Genomic DNA, 15,010 nt, shown 5'->3' with positions numbered 1-15,010 from the left:
CCTTATGAACACGTTATGAAGACCTCACACACTCTACGAACTCCTTATGGACACGTTATGAAGACCTTACACACTACGAACTCCTTATGGACACGTTATGAAGACCTCACACACTCTACGAACTCCTTATGAACACGTTATGAAGACCTCACACACTCTACGAACTCCTTATGGACACGTTATGAAGACCTTACACACTACGAACTCCTTATGGACACGTTATGAAGACCTCACACACTCTACGAACTCCTTATGAACACGTTATGAAGACCTCACACACTCTACGAACTCCTTATGAACACGTTATGAAGACCTCACACACTCTACGAACTCCTTATGAACACGTTATGAAGACCTCACACACTCTACGAACTCCTTATGAACACGTTATGAAGACCTCACACACTCTACGAACTCCTTATGAACACGTTATGAAGACCTCACACACTCTACGAACTCCTTATGATCACGTTATGAAGACCTCACACACTCTACGAACTCCTTATGGACACGTTATGAAGACCTTACACACTACGAACTCCTTATGGACACGTTATGAAGACCTCACACACTCTACGAACTCCTTATGAACACGTTATGAAGACCTCACACACTCTACGAACTCCTTATGAACACGTTATGAAGACCTCACACACTCTACGAACTCCTTATGAACACGTTATGAAGACCTCACACACTCTACGAACTCCTTATGAACACGTTATGAAGACCTCACACACTCTACGAACTCCTTATGAACACGTTATGAAGACCTCACACACTCTACGAACTCCTTATGGACACGTTATGAAGACCTCACACACTCTACGAACTCCTTATGGACACGTTATGAAGACCTTACACACTCTACGAACTCCTTATGAACACGTTATGAAGACCTCACACACTCTACGAACTCCTTATGAACACGTTATGAAGACCTCACACACTCTACGAACTCCTTATGAACACGTTATGAAGACCTCACACACTCTACGAACTCCTTATGAACACGTTATGAAGACCTCACACACTCTACGAACTCCTTATGAACACGTTATGAAGACCTCACACACTCTACGAACTCCTTATGAACACGTTATGAAGACCTCACACACTCTACGAACTCCTTATAAACACGTTATGAAGACCTCACACACTCTACGAACTCCTTATGGACACGTTATGAAGACCTTACACACTACGAACTCCTTATGGACACGTTATGAAGACCTCACACACTCTACGAACTCCTTATGAACACGTTATGAAGACCTCACACACTCTACGAACTCCTTATGAACACGTTATGAAGACCTCACACACTCTACGAACTCCTTATGAACACGTTATGAAGACCTCACACACTCTACGAACTCCTTATGAACACGTTATGAAGACCTCACACACTCTACGAACTCCTTATGAACACGTTATGAAGACCTCACACACTCTACGAACTCCTTATGAACACGTTATGAAGACCTCACAGACTCTACGAACTCCTTATAAACACGTTATGAAGACCTCACACACTCTACGAACTCCTTATGGACACGTTATGAAGACCTTACACACTACGAACTCCTTATGGACACGTTATGAAGACCTCACACACTCTACGAACTCCTTATGAACACGTTATGAAGACCTCACACACTCTACGAACTCCTTATGAACACGTTATGAAGACCTCACACACTCTACGAACTCCGTATGAACACGTTATGAAGACCTCACACACTCTACGAACTCCTTATGAACACGTTATGAAGACCTCACACACTCTACGAACTCCTTATGAACACGTTATGAAGACCTCACACACTCTACGAACTCCTTATGGACACGTTATGAAGACCTCACACACTCTACGAACTCCTTATGGACACGTTATGAAGACCTCACACACTCTACGAACTCCTTATGGACACGTTATGAAGACCTCACACACTCTACGAACTCCTTATGGACACGTTATGAAGACCTCACACACTCTACGAACTCCTTATGAACACGTTATGAAGACCTCACACACTCTACGAACTCCTTATGAACACGTTATGAAGACCTCACACACTCTACGAACTCCTTATGGACACGTTATGAAGACCTCACACACTCTACGAACTCCTTATGAACACGTTATGAAGACCTCACACACTCTACAAACTCCTTATGGACACGTTATGAAGACCTTACACACTCTACGAACTCCTTATGAACACGTTATGAAGACCTCACACACTCTACGAACTCCTTATGAACACGTTATGAAGACCTCACACACTCTACGAACTCCTTATGAACACGTTATGAAGACCTCACACACTCTACGAACTCCTTATGGACAGCTTATGTGCTCTACTTTCTTGACCTTCATCATCAACATCAGTTTACATAACACTCTCCTCAGAGAAGAACAGAAGCATAACATGTCAACGTATTAATCAACCACTGAACTGAAGGGACATTTTCATGGTATTTCAGAAGTTGTTCCAGATACCTAGACATGAAATAGAGCTACACTTAAACTGATGACGTGTTCTGAAATGTCCAGAGATAAAGTAAAACAGCAAAAAAAACACAGTGCCCTTTTTCACTATACAATTTGTCAGCCATTAACTTAACGTACTTTAGAGAGCTATTTTCCTACCCTGCATTTCCATTTCCATTGTAGGCATACTGTTTTAAGAGGAAGTACTGTTCTCCCTAATGGCTGAGAGGAATCAATAGCCAGTGAAAGGAAGGCGTGTGTATGTTGAGAATGGATTTTTAAAACAGTATTCTGTGACGTAGGACACAGCCTCAGGTCCATGAAAAGATCCCTCTAGTTCAGTCGAATGTTCATTCTTTACAGAAACCTGCATCTGGTGTGGTGTCCGTTGCGTGTTAATCACCTGTATGCATCTCTCTCCCCCAGGTTCGTTCTTTGCCAAGGCGCTGGTGAGCAGTGGCGAGCATAGTGATGAGGAAGAGGAGTTGTGTTTCAGACGTAACGACTTGCTGATGGTTAGAGACACAGGGCAGGACAGTCACTGGGAGGGCACCCTTCTCTCCACCGGGCAACACGGACTAGTGCCTGTCAACACCATGCAGCCGCTGCCATACCCCTTCTACCAGTGAGTTACCTAGTCCCTACCCCCTAACCTATACCCTTTCTACCAGTGAGTTACCTAGTCCCTACCCCCTAACCTATACCCCTTCTACCAGTGAGTTACCTAGTCCCTATCCCCTAACCTATACCCCTTCTACCAGTGAGTTAGCTAGTCCCTACCCCCTAACCTATACCCCTTCTACCAATGAGTTACCGAGTCCCTACCCCCTAACCCATACCCCTTCTACCAGTGAGTTACCTAGTACCTACCCCAAATCCATACCCATTCTACCAGTGAGTTACCTAGTCCCTACCCCCTAATCCATACCCCTTCTACCAGTAAGTCACATTACATTCTATGCTGTATGTACACCTTATAACATGACACAGTGACATACTCAGTCACATTATAAGCTATCAACCTCTATCCTTCATTTTCACACTTTTCACACTTTTTTAAATTTCCTCTCGCCTCATAATTAGTAGGGAAATATGGCAGCCATTTTGTCCCAAGCTGACGTGTTTCCTGTTTGTGTAGGTGGTTCCTGAGGAAGTACTCTGACTGTGCCGGATGCTCCCCTTCAGAGAGAGAACAGTTTGACCACCCTATAGGTGAGGCCCTTACCCTAAACCTAACCCTAACCCTAAACCTAACCCTAAACCAGTGGTTCTTAACCTTGTTGGAGGTACTGAACCCCACCAGTTTCATATGCGCATTCACCGAACACTTCTTAATTGGAAAAATAAAATATGATTTTTTCCAATTCAAAACATAGGTATATATTTTACTGGTGCACAAAATGAACCGTGCATCAACATCAACACCGTGTGTTCAAAGAACAAAATCATCAAAACATGATTTTCACACAAAAACATAATAATGAATATTTACTGCAAATCAGTGTGACTTCTGCTGTTGCCTTTCAGAGACCAGTTCAGAAATGCGCGGCTTCACCTTGGCAAGTGCCACTCCCATGTCATTTTCGCAACAAAGTCTGTTCCTTTTCTTCGTTTTTATGTCCAGCATCCTCGAAAAGGATTGCTCGCAAAGATATGTTGTAGCAAACGGTATGAAAATCTCCAGAGCTTTCTTAGCAATAACAGGGTACGTTACCACTTGTTGACACCAAAACGTTGAAAGCGTTGTTGTTCTGAAGAGTTGCTGTTGAACCTGGCTCTGCTGAATTTCAATGATTTCATCGAGGTATTCATCATTGACATCTGTTGTCTCAACACTAAACGTGAACGGCTGTCTCACCCATGCTGGATATGACTCTCTTGTAGGGAAGTATCCGTCGAGAGACTTTGCAAGCTCATCTAAGTGCATGGCAATTGCTTGCTTCAGTTCCGCGGGTACAGAAATGTCTCCGATTCCAGATACATCTTCGATCTTACTTACACAGTCGTCCAGCAGGGGAAAGTTTGCGAAGTTATCGTTCTCTGTTCGTCGTTTCCATAACGGTAGCTTTTTTTGAAAAGACTTCAGGTTTTCCTCCGCTTCGATGATGTTGACTCCACCGCCCTGCATCTTTTGATTGAGATGATTGAGAGCTGCGAAGATATCAGCCATGTACGCTAAAATGAGAATGAACTCAGAATTTTTGAAGCAATCTGCATGACAAGAGCGAGAGCATGACAGTGCAAGCGCATGACAGTGCTCTTGCAAAAACAGGGCTAATTCCACACGCACGGCAAAAACACGATTCAGCACTTGTCCCCGGGATAACCACCGAACGTTAGAATGGTACAGAAGTACCTCGAATTCAGAGCCCATTTCTTTACACAGATCACTGAAGATGCGGTGCCTCAGAGCACTAGTTTGCACATAGTTCACGCATTCCACTACAATTTTTAATACTTCTGCCAGTTTTGGAGGCAAGGTTTTTGTTGCCAACGCATGCCTGTGCAGAAAACAATGCGTAACAATGATGTGTGGTGCATCGGCTTTCACTAGCGCACCAAAACCAGACTTTCTTCCCAGCATGACTGGAGCTCCGTCCGAACAAACTGCAGAAACCATATCCCACGAAAGATTGTTGTCTTTGAAGAAGTCATCCACAAGTTTCTTCACATCGGCTGCCTTAGTTGTTGTTGTAAGAGGCTTACAAAATAAAACATCTTCCTTTATCACGTCGTCTTTCACATAGTGCACGAATACAGCAAGCTGGCTTAGATTGGAAACGTCTGTGGTCTCGTCGAGTTGAAGGCTGAGTTTTGCCGGGCTTGAAATCAGATCTGCAACTACTTGAGCCAAGATGTCTTTGCTCATGTCCTCTATTCTGTCGCTGATGGTGTCATTTGAAAGAGGAATTTGGGATAACTTAACTTCAGCCTCTTTTCCCAGCATGATATTCGCCATCTTCAACACAGCTGGTTTTATGAGTGTTTCACCAATGGTGTGTGGTTTGCCCTGCTTTGCGATCAGGTAAGCAACTTCGTACGATGCTGTGAGGATCGGTTTGTTGATGGGTACAAAGCCGAGAACAGGCAGAGTAGCCTTTTCATCGAATCTGGCTCTCTTCACCTTGAATTCAGCGAGCGTTGTGTTCTTGTATTTTCCATCTCCATGCAGCTTAAGGAAGTGTTCTCTTAGTTTTGCAGGTGCTAGACTAGAATTGCTCAACTTGGCATTGCAAATCATGCAGTTAGGACGCTGACTCCCATCACGTTCCGTTATACATGTGAATCCATATTGTACATATTCGTCCGACCACTTTCTTTTTTTGCTCGACATAGTAAGTATGAAGGGATTAAAATATTAAGAAAGAAATCACAAGACGTACCATCACGACAGTCACAAGTCGACTACTGAGCGCACCAAATTCCCTGCAGCACAGATAGGCCAAGCGATGTAGCGTGATCACCTGCAGCCAACGATGGCCAAGCGGGGCGTGTCATCACGAATCATATGAGTCGGATGTGTGTCTTGACCTCCGCCGAACCCCTGAGACTGACTCACCGAACCCCTGGGGTTCGATCGAACCCAGGTTAAGAACCACTGCCCTAAACCTAACCCTAAACCTACTCCTAAACCTAACCCTAAACCTAACCCTAAACCTAACCCTTCAGAGAGAGGACAGTTTGACCACCCTATAGGTGAGGCCCTTACCCTAAACCTAACCCTAAACCTTTCAAAGAGATGACAGTTTCATCACCCTATAGGTGAGGGCAGGAACCTTCTATCTACAGCACACTACACTCATGTGCCAGTGTTCATTACAAATACTAGGTATTTCTTCCAACCCCCTCTCCTCTCCCCTCCCCCTGCAGTAACCGGATTCTGTGAGGCTGTAGTGGACCACAACCCAGTAGGTTCTGATGAGCTCCAGCTGAGTCAAGGTGACCTGATTGAGATAGAGGGGATGCTACTCCGAGGTCTGGACCTGTTCATAGGAACACACTGCTCTACAGGAAACACTGGCTTCGTACACAAGGCTCACGTCAAGCCACTCAACGCCAAACCCCCGTAAGAGCAATACATTTAAATTTAAAATGTTTAGTCATTTAGCAGACACTCTTATCCAGAGCGACTTGCAGTTAGTGCATTCATCTTAAGATAGCTAGGTGGGACAACCACATATCACAGGCATATTAAATACACTTTTCCTCAATAAAGTAACTGTCAGCAAAGTCAGAGCTAGAAGTGGGGGGGTCGAGGTGAGGAGGGGGATTATTTAAGATAATCTTTGAAGAGGCAGGGTTTCAGGGGGTTTCGGGAAGATGGGCAGGGAATGTTGTCCTAGCTTCAGGGGGAAGCTGGTTTCACCATTACGGTGCCAGGACAGAGAAGAGCTTGGACTGGGCTAAGTGGGAGCTGCCCTCCCGTAGAGGTGGGAGGGCCAAGAGATCAGATGTGGCAGAACAGAGAGCTCGGGTTAGGGTGTAGGGTTTGAGCATAGCCTGACTGTAGGGAAGGGCAGTTCCTCTTGCTTCTCTGTAGGTAAGCACCATGGTCTTGTAGTGGATGTGAGCTTTGACTGAAAGCCAGTGGAGTGTGTGGAGGAGCAGGGTGACATGGGAGAACTTGAGAAGATTGAAAAACAGGCGGGCTGCAGCGTTCTGGATAAGTTGCAGGGGTTTGATGGCACAACAGCATTACAATACCAAACCTCTGTGAGGGCTAAAGATAACAGCATTACAATACCAAACCTCTGTCAGGGCTATACATAACAGCATTACAATACCAAACCTCTGTGAGGGCTATACATACCAGCATTACAATACCAAACCTCTGTGAGGGCTATACATAACAGCATTACAATACCAAACCTCTGTGAGGACTATACATAACAGCATTACAATACCAAACCTCTGTGAGGGCTATACATAACAGCATTACAATACCAAACCTCTGTGAGGGCTATACATTACAGTATTACAATACCAAACCTCTGTGAGGGCTAAACATTACAGCATTACAATACCAAACCTCTGTGAGGACTATACATAACAGCATTACAATACCAAACCTCTGTGAGGGCTATACATAACAGCATTACAATACCAAACCTCTGTGAGGGCTATATATTACAGTATTACAATACCAAACCTCTGTGAGGGCTATACATAACAGCATTACAATACCAAACCTCTGTGAGGGCTATACATTACAGTATTACAATACCAAACCTCTGTGAGGGCTATACATTACAGTATTACAATACCAAACCTCTGTGAGGGCTATACATTACAGTATTACAATACCAAACCTCTGTGAGGACTATACATAACAGCATTACAATACCAAACCTCTGTGAGGGCTATACATAACAGCATTACAATACCAAACCTCTGTGAGGGCTATACATTACAGTATTACAATACCAAACCACTGTGAGGGCTTTACATAACAGCATTACAATACCAAACCTCTGTGAGGGCTATACATAACAGCATTACAATACCAAACCTCTGTGAGGGCTAAACATAACAGCATTACAATACCAAACCTCTGTGAGGGCTATACATAACAGCATTACAATACCAAACCACTGTGAGGGCTATACATAACAGCATTACAATACCAAAACACTGTGAGGGCTATACATAACAGCATTACAATACCAAACCTCTGTGAGGGCTATACATAACAGTATTACAATACCAAAACACTGTGAGGGCTATACATAACAGCATTACAATACCAAACCTCTGTGAGGGCTATACATAACAGCATTACAATACCAAACCTCTGTGAGGGCTAAACATAACAGCATTACAATACCAAACCTCTGTGAGGGCTATACATACCAGCATTACAATACCAAACCTCTGTGAGGGTATACATACCAGCATTACAATACCAAACCTCTGTGAGGGCTATACATAACAGCATTACAATACCAAACCTCTGTGAGGGCTATACATAACAGCATTACAATACCAAACCACTGTGAGGGCTATACATTACAGTATTACAATACCAAACCTCTGTGAGGGCTATACATAACAGCATTACAATACCAAACCACTGTGAGGGCTATACATAACAGCATTACAATACCAAACCACTGTGAGGGCTATACATAACAGCATTACAATACCAAACCTCTGTGAGGGCTATACATAACAGCATTACAATACCAAAACACTGTGAGGGCTATACATAACAGCATTACAATACCAAACCTCTGTGAGGGCTATACATTACAGCATTACAATACCAAACCTCTGTGAGGGCTAAACATAACAGCATTACAATACCAAACCTCTGTGAGGGCTATACATTACAGTATTACAATACCAAACCACTGTGAGGGCTTTACATAACAGCATTACAATACCAAACCTCTGTGAGGGCTATACATAACAGCATTACAATACCAAACCTCTGTGAGGGCTAAACATAACAGCATTACAATACCAAACCTCTGTGAGGGCTATACATAACAGCATTACAATACCAAACCACTGTGAGGGCTAAACATAACAGCATTACAATACCAAACCTCTGTGAGGGCTTTACATAACAGCATTACAATACCAAACCTCTGTGAGGGCTATACATAACAGCATTACAATACCAAACCTCTGTGAGGGCTAAACATAACAGCATTACAATACCAAACCTCTGTGAGGGCTATACATAACAGCATTACAATACCAAACCACTGTGAGGGCTATACATAACAGCATTACAATACCAAACCTCTGTGAGGGCTATACATTACAGTATTACAATACCAAACCTCTGTGAGGGCTTTACATAACAGCATTACAATACCAAACCTCTGTGAGGGCTATACATTACAGTATTACAATACCAAACCTCTGTGAGGGCTATACATAACAGCATTACAATACCAAACCTCTGTGAGGGCTATACATAACAGCATTACAATACCAAACCACTGTGAGGGCTATACATTACAGTATTACAATACCAAACCTCTGTGAGGGCTAAACATAACAGCATTACAATACCAAACCTCTGTGAGGGCTATACATAACAGCATTACAATACCAAACCTCTGTGAGGGCTATACATAACAGCATTACAGTACCAAACCTCTGTGAGGGCTATACACAACAGCATTACAATACCAAACCTCTGTGAGGGCTATACACAACAGTATTACAATACCAAACCTCTGTGAGGGCTATACATTACAGTATTACAATACCAAACCTCTGTGAGGGCTTTACATAACAGCATTACAATACCAAACCTCTGTGAGGGCTATACATTACAGCATTACAATACCAAACCTCTGTGAGGACTATACATAACAGCATTACAATACCAAACCTCTGTGAGGGCTATACATAACAGCATTACAATACCAAACCTCTGTGAGGGCTATACATTACAGTATTACAATACCAAACCTCTGTGAGGACTATACATAACAGCATTACAATACCAAACCTCTGTGAATAATATTATGAACTTATAATCTTTTTGTTGTGAACAGTTATTTTTAACACAAAGACTATTTTTATACACAATTATGTGTTCACAAATTATTTGTGCACAATCTAATTTTCTAAATATCTATTTTCTTTCAAAACATATATTTATTCACCTCTCAACTGTTCTCAGTCTTCTAGGAACAGTTAGGACAGTGGACAATGTGTCATGTTTTCTCATTCTGTTCACCTTTACCTGGTCTATCTGTTTATCTGTTGTCAATAGTAGAGGCTTCAGATGGAGGGATGGAGTGATTGCAGGATGGAGTAGAGAGATGAAGAGGGCAGGGATTGAAGGATTTATGGTTGCAGAGGGGTGTAGGGGTAAAGGGAGGGAGGTGTAGAGAGATGGAGGGGTGGGGGGATGGAAGGATGGAGGTATGGAGGGTTGGATGGAGGGATGGATGGGTGGAGGGATGGATGGGTGGAGGGATGGAGGGGTGGTTGAGAGCAGTCATGTGGGTGATAATGCTTTCTTTGTCTCTCTCCCCCTCCCTCTCTCTGCCCTCTCACTCTCACTCTCTCTCCCTCCTTCTCAGAGACGGACAACTGGTGTTTCTGAGTGAGGAGGAACGTGCGTCAATGGCCCAGATTAACCCCTGCAGTAGTGAACCCAGAGACAGCGGCATCCTAGAGAGACTCTTCTCCTCTGACATCAGTACTGTCTACAGACTAGGTAGGAGAGGATCCCTCAGTCTATACAGTATAGGGAATTACTGAGTGCTGTCAGACTATTGTAGGTAGGGAACCACTGTGTTATACTGAGTACTGTCAGACTACTGTAGGTAGGGAACCACTGTGTTATACTGAGTACTGTCAGACTACTGTAGGTAGGGAACCACTGTGTTATACTGAGTACTGTCAGACTACTGTAGGTAGGGAACCACTGTGTTATACTGAGTACTGTCAGACTACTGTAGGTAGGGAACCACTGTGTTTTACTGAGTACTGTCAGACTACTGTAGGTAGGGAACCACTGTGTTATACTGAGTACTGTCAGACTACTGTAGGTAGGGAACCACTGTGTTATACTGAGCACTGTCAGACTACTGTAGGTAGGGAACCACTGTGTTATACTGAGTACTGTCAGACTACTGTAGGTAGGGAACCACTATGTTATACTGAGTACTGTCAGACTACTGTAGGTAGGGAACCACTGTGTTATACTGAGTACTGTCAGACTACTGTAGGTAGGGAACCACTGTGTTATACTGAGTACTGTCAGACTATTGTAGGTAGGGAACCACTGTGTTATACTGAGTACTGTCAGACTATTGTAGGTAGGGAACCACTGTGTTATACTGAGTACTGTCAGACTACTGTAGGTAGGGAACCACTGTGTTATACTGAGTACTGTCAGACTATTGTAGGTAGGGAACCACTGTGTTATACTGAGTACTGGCAGACTATTGTAGGTAGGGAACCACTGTGTTATACTGAGTACTGTCAGACTATTGTAGGTAGGGAACCACTGTGTTATACTGAGTACTGTCAGACTACTGTAGGTAGGGAACCACTGTGTTATACTGAGTACTGTCAGACTACTGTAGGTAGGGAACCACTGTGTTATACTGAGTACTGTCAGACTACTGTAGGTAGGGAACCACTGTGTTATACTGAGTACTGTCAGACTATTGTAGGTAGGGAACCACTGTACTGAGTTACTTTCGTTTTCTTGGAATAGAAACACCATAATATTAATCAAATGAATTTAGCTACGTTTCTAAAAAACAATCCCATATAGTCTGTTCTAATATTAAAAACAGTCAAATGCATTCCTGAATTAAATCGCTTTAGCCGACATGTTGCGGTTTAGTCATTGTTTCATTATTCAAGGCTCCATTTGTTATTTTGTTTTGTAACTAAAGTGCTTGACTCTGTTTAAAGACCTGTACTGTATGCTTTGCCAGTAGGTAAGTTACGCTAAAACAGCTACAGTACACAGGACCCTTAGTCCGACAGCCCCATTTCATTTCAATAACTTAGCTTCTCAAAGATGCCCCCTGGTGGTCAAACTAGCATTAACTAGCATAAATGGCAACAATGGCTGACAGTTAAATAATGTGCCATAAAATTCTGCGTGAGCCCGCAAGCTGTGCTGCATTACGAAGCAACTATTAAAGGAAGAACCACTGTATGTGAAACACCAGATCAATATATATTTCTTCCCACAGATAGACTGGATCAGTCTGACTTTACGTACATCAGAAACCAACCAAAACAAGGTCAGTAATACCTTATCTATTAACAAGGTAATAAGATATTTATCAAAGTTAATACCTTGTTGATCAGCTTGTTAATACAACCTCAGCTGAATGGTAGAAGATTGTTTTAGAGGTCAATATATCCTTCTGTCTCAGTCAAAGCCAAGAACATTTTCTGCCTGACAGCTGTAGATGTTTTGGAAACAACAGAATAAGTAGGCCAGAACACTAAGAGGGGAACTCTAAACATAGTCAAACTCTTTACTTTTCTTCCCTGTCTAGGAGGAGAGAAGGAAACTAACAACGGTTCAGTTTTTGCTTACATTTTATTTTACAAGGGAAAGGGGCGTAACTTGCACTGGGGACGCCTATTCTGAAATTGCATTTTTATCATTGGAATGTGATACAAAATGAGGCAACAGTGTACTTTAGGACCATGTAGACTTCTCCGAGCGGTAGACCATGTAGACTTCTCCGAGCGGTAGACCATGTAGACTTCTCCGAGCGGTAGACCATGTAGACTTCTCCGAGCGGTAGACAATGTAGACTCCTCCGAGCGGTAGACTCCTCCGAGCGGTAGACCATGTAGACTCCTCCGAGCGGTAGACCATGTAGACTCCTCCGAGCGGTAGACCATGTAGACTCCTCCGAGCGGTAGACCATGTAGAATCCTCTGAGCGGTAGACCATGTAGACTCCTCCGAGCGGTAGACCATGTAGACTCCTCCGAGCGGTAGACCATGTAGAATCCTCTGAGCGGTAGACCATGTAGACTCCTCCGAGCGGTAGACCATGTAGACTCCTCCGAGCGGTAGACCATGTAGACTCCTCCGAGCGGTAGACCACGTAGACTCCTCCGAGCGGTAGACCATGTAGACTTCTCCCGAGCGGTAGACCATGTAGACTCCTCCGAGCGGTCGACCATAAAGGCTTCTCCCGAGCGGTAGACCATGTAGACTCCTCCGAGCGGTAGACCATGTAGACTCCTCTGAGCAGTAGACCATGTAGACTCCTCCGAGCGGTAGACCATGTAGACTCCTCCGAGCGGTAGACCATGTAGACTCCTCCGAGCGGTAGACCACGTAGACTCCTCCGAGCGGTAGACCATGTAGACTCCTCCGAGCGGTAGACCATGTAGATTTCTCCCGAGCGGTAGACCATGTAGACTCCTCCGAGCGGTAGACCATGTAGACTCCTCCGAGCGGTAGACCATGTAGACTCCTCCGAGCGGTAGACCATGTAGACTCCTCCGAGCGGTAGACCATGTAGACTCCTCCGAGCGGTAGACCACGTAGACTTCTCCGAGCGGTAGACCATGTAGACTCCTCCGAGCGGTAGACCATGTAAACTCCTCCCAGCGGTAGACCATGTATACTCCTCCGAGCGGTAGACCATGTAGACTCCTCCGAGCGGTAGACCATGTAGACTCCTCCGAGCGGTAGACCATGTAGACTCCTCCGAGCGGTAGACCATGTAGACTCCTCCGAGCGGTAGACCATGTAGACTCCTCCCAGCGGTAGACCATGTAGACTCCTCCGAGCGGTAGACCATGTAAACTCCTCCGAGCGGTAGACCATGTAGACTCCTCCGAGCGGTAGACCATGTAGACTCCTCCCAGCGGTAGACCATGTAGACTCCTCCGAGCGGTAGACCATGTAGACTTCTCCGAGCGGTAGACCATGTAGACTCCTCCGAGCGGTAGACCATGTAGACTCCTCCGAGCGGTAGACCATGTAGACTCCTCCGAGCGGTAGACCATGTAGACTCCTCCGAGCGGTAGACCATGTAGACTCCTCCGAGCGGTAGACCATGTAGACTCCTCCGAGCGGTAGACCATGTAGACTCCTCCGAGCGGTAGACCATGTAGACTCCTCCCAGCGGTAGACCATGTAGACTCCTCCGAGCGGTAGACCATGTAGACTTCTCCGAGCGGTAGACCATGTAGACTCCTCCGAGCGGTAGACCATGTAGACTCCTCCGAGCGGTAGACCATGTAGACTCCTCCGAGCGGTAGACCATGTAGACTCCTCCCAGCGGTAGACCATGTAGACTCCTCCGAGCGGTAGACCATGTAGACTTCTCCGAGCGGTAGACCATTTAGACTCCTCCGAGCGGTAGACCATGTAGACTCCTCCGAGCGGTAGACCATGTAGACTCCTCCGAGCGGTAGACCATGTAGACTCCTCCGAGCGGTCGGGTAGACTGTTTGGAGTGTTTATCCGACTGGATAAAATAAAAAAACATATAAAACCAATGTTGCACCCATGACAAGGGAGATAATATTTCATTATTTTGTTGAATAGGCACCTATTGCAGCACCAAGATGAACTGCAAGTACAAACTTCCTTGACTGCTAGGACAGTCAAGGAAGTTTCATAGCTACATGTCTAATGTACAGTACATGGAGTTTCATATAGAGTGTACCTAAACCTTTACATTCAGTGTTCATATCTTTCTCTCTCAGAGCATAAGCCCCCCACCAGCGCCCGGCAGTCCATCATCTCAGAGAAGAGTGACGCTACACCCCCCTACCACTCATCCCCCCGCCCCTCCCTCTCTCACTCCTCGCCCCGCCCCTCCTTCTACGCCTCCCAGAATGCTTTGGGGCGTGGCGGTGACGGGGAGTTGCTGTCCTTCAGTCTGGATGACACCTTCAGAGAGATGAATGAGTTCCAGGAAGACCCGGCCCTTTTCCTGGAGGAGGGGAGCTGGGAGGGGGTGGAGTCAGAGGTCTGTGACCCAACCCTGACTCGGCTCAACATGCATCACTTCCAGGTGAGAGGTCAAAGGACCACTGTTTT

The 15,010-nt window shown here is 44.8% G+C and overlaps 1 protein-coding gene across 1 annotated transcript in view; it reads left to right on the top strand.

Moving 5' to 3' along the window:
• The window catches only part of LOC120039061 (SH3 domain and tetratricopeptide repeat-containing protein 2-like), a 59,281-nt gene that overhangs the window by 27,010 nt on the left and 17,261 nt on the right, over window positions 1-15,010 (top strand). Inside the window, exons 5-10 of the mRNA XM_038984587.1 lie at window positions 2,924-3,122; window positions 3,636-3,709; window positions 6,368-6,563; window positions 10,546-10,682; window positions 12,181-12,231; window positions 14,674-14,984. Coding sequence (XP_038840515.1) covers window positions 2,924-3,122; window positions 3,636-3,709; window positions 6,368-6,563; window positions 10,546-10,682; window positions 12,181-12,231; window positions 14,674-14,984 — 968 coding nt within the window. The remainder of the gene's footprint in view (window positions 1-2,923; window positions 3,123-3,635; window positions 3,710-6,367; window positions 6,564-10,545; window positions 10,683-12,180; window positions 12,232-14,673; window positions 14,985-15,010) is intronic.

This window comes from Salvelinus namaycush, unplaced genomic scaffold, assembly GCF_016432855.1.
Source record: "Salvelinus namaycush isolate Seneca unplaced genomic scaffold, SaNama_1.0 Scaffold25, whole genome shotgun sequence".
Taxonomy (NCBI): Eukaryota; Metazoa; Chordata; class Actinopteri; order Salmoniformes; family Salmonidae; genus Salvelinus; species Salvelinus namaycush.
Note: the sequence above shows the minus strand (reverse complement) of the source record. Positions and strands in the feature narration are given on the sequence as shown.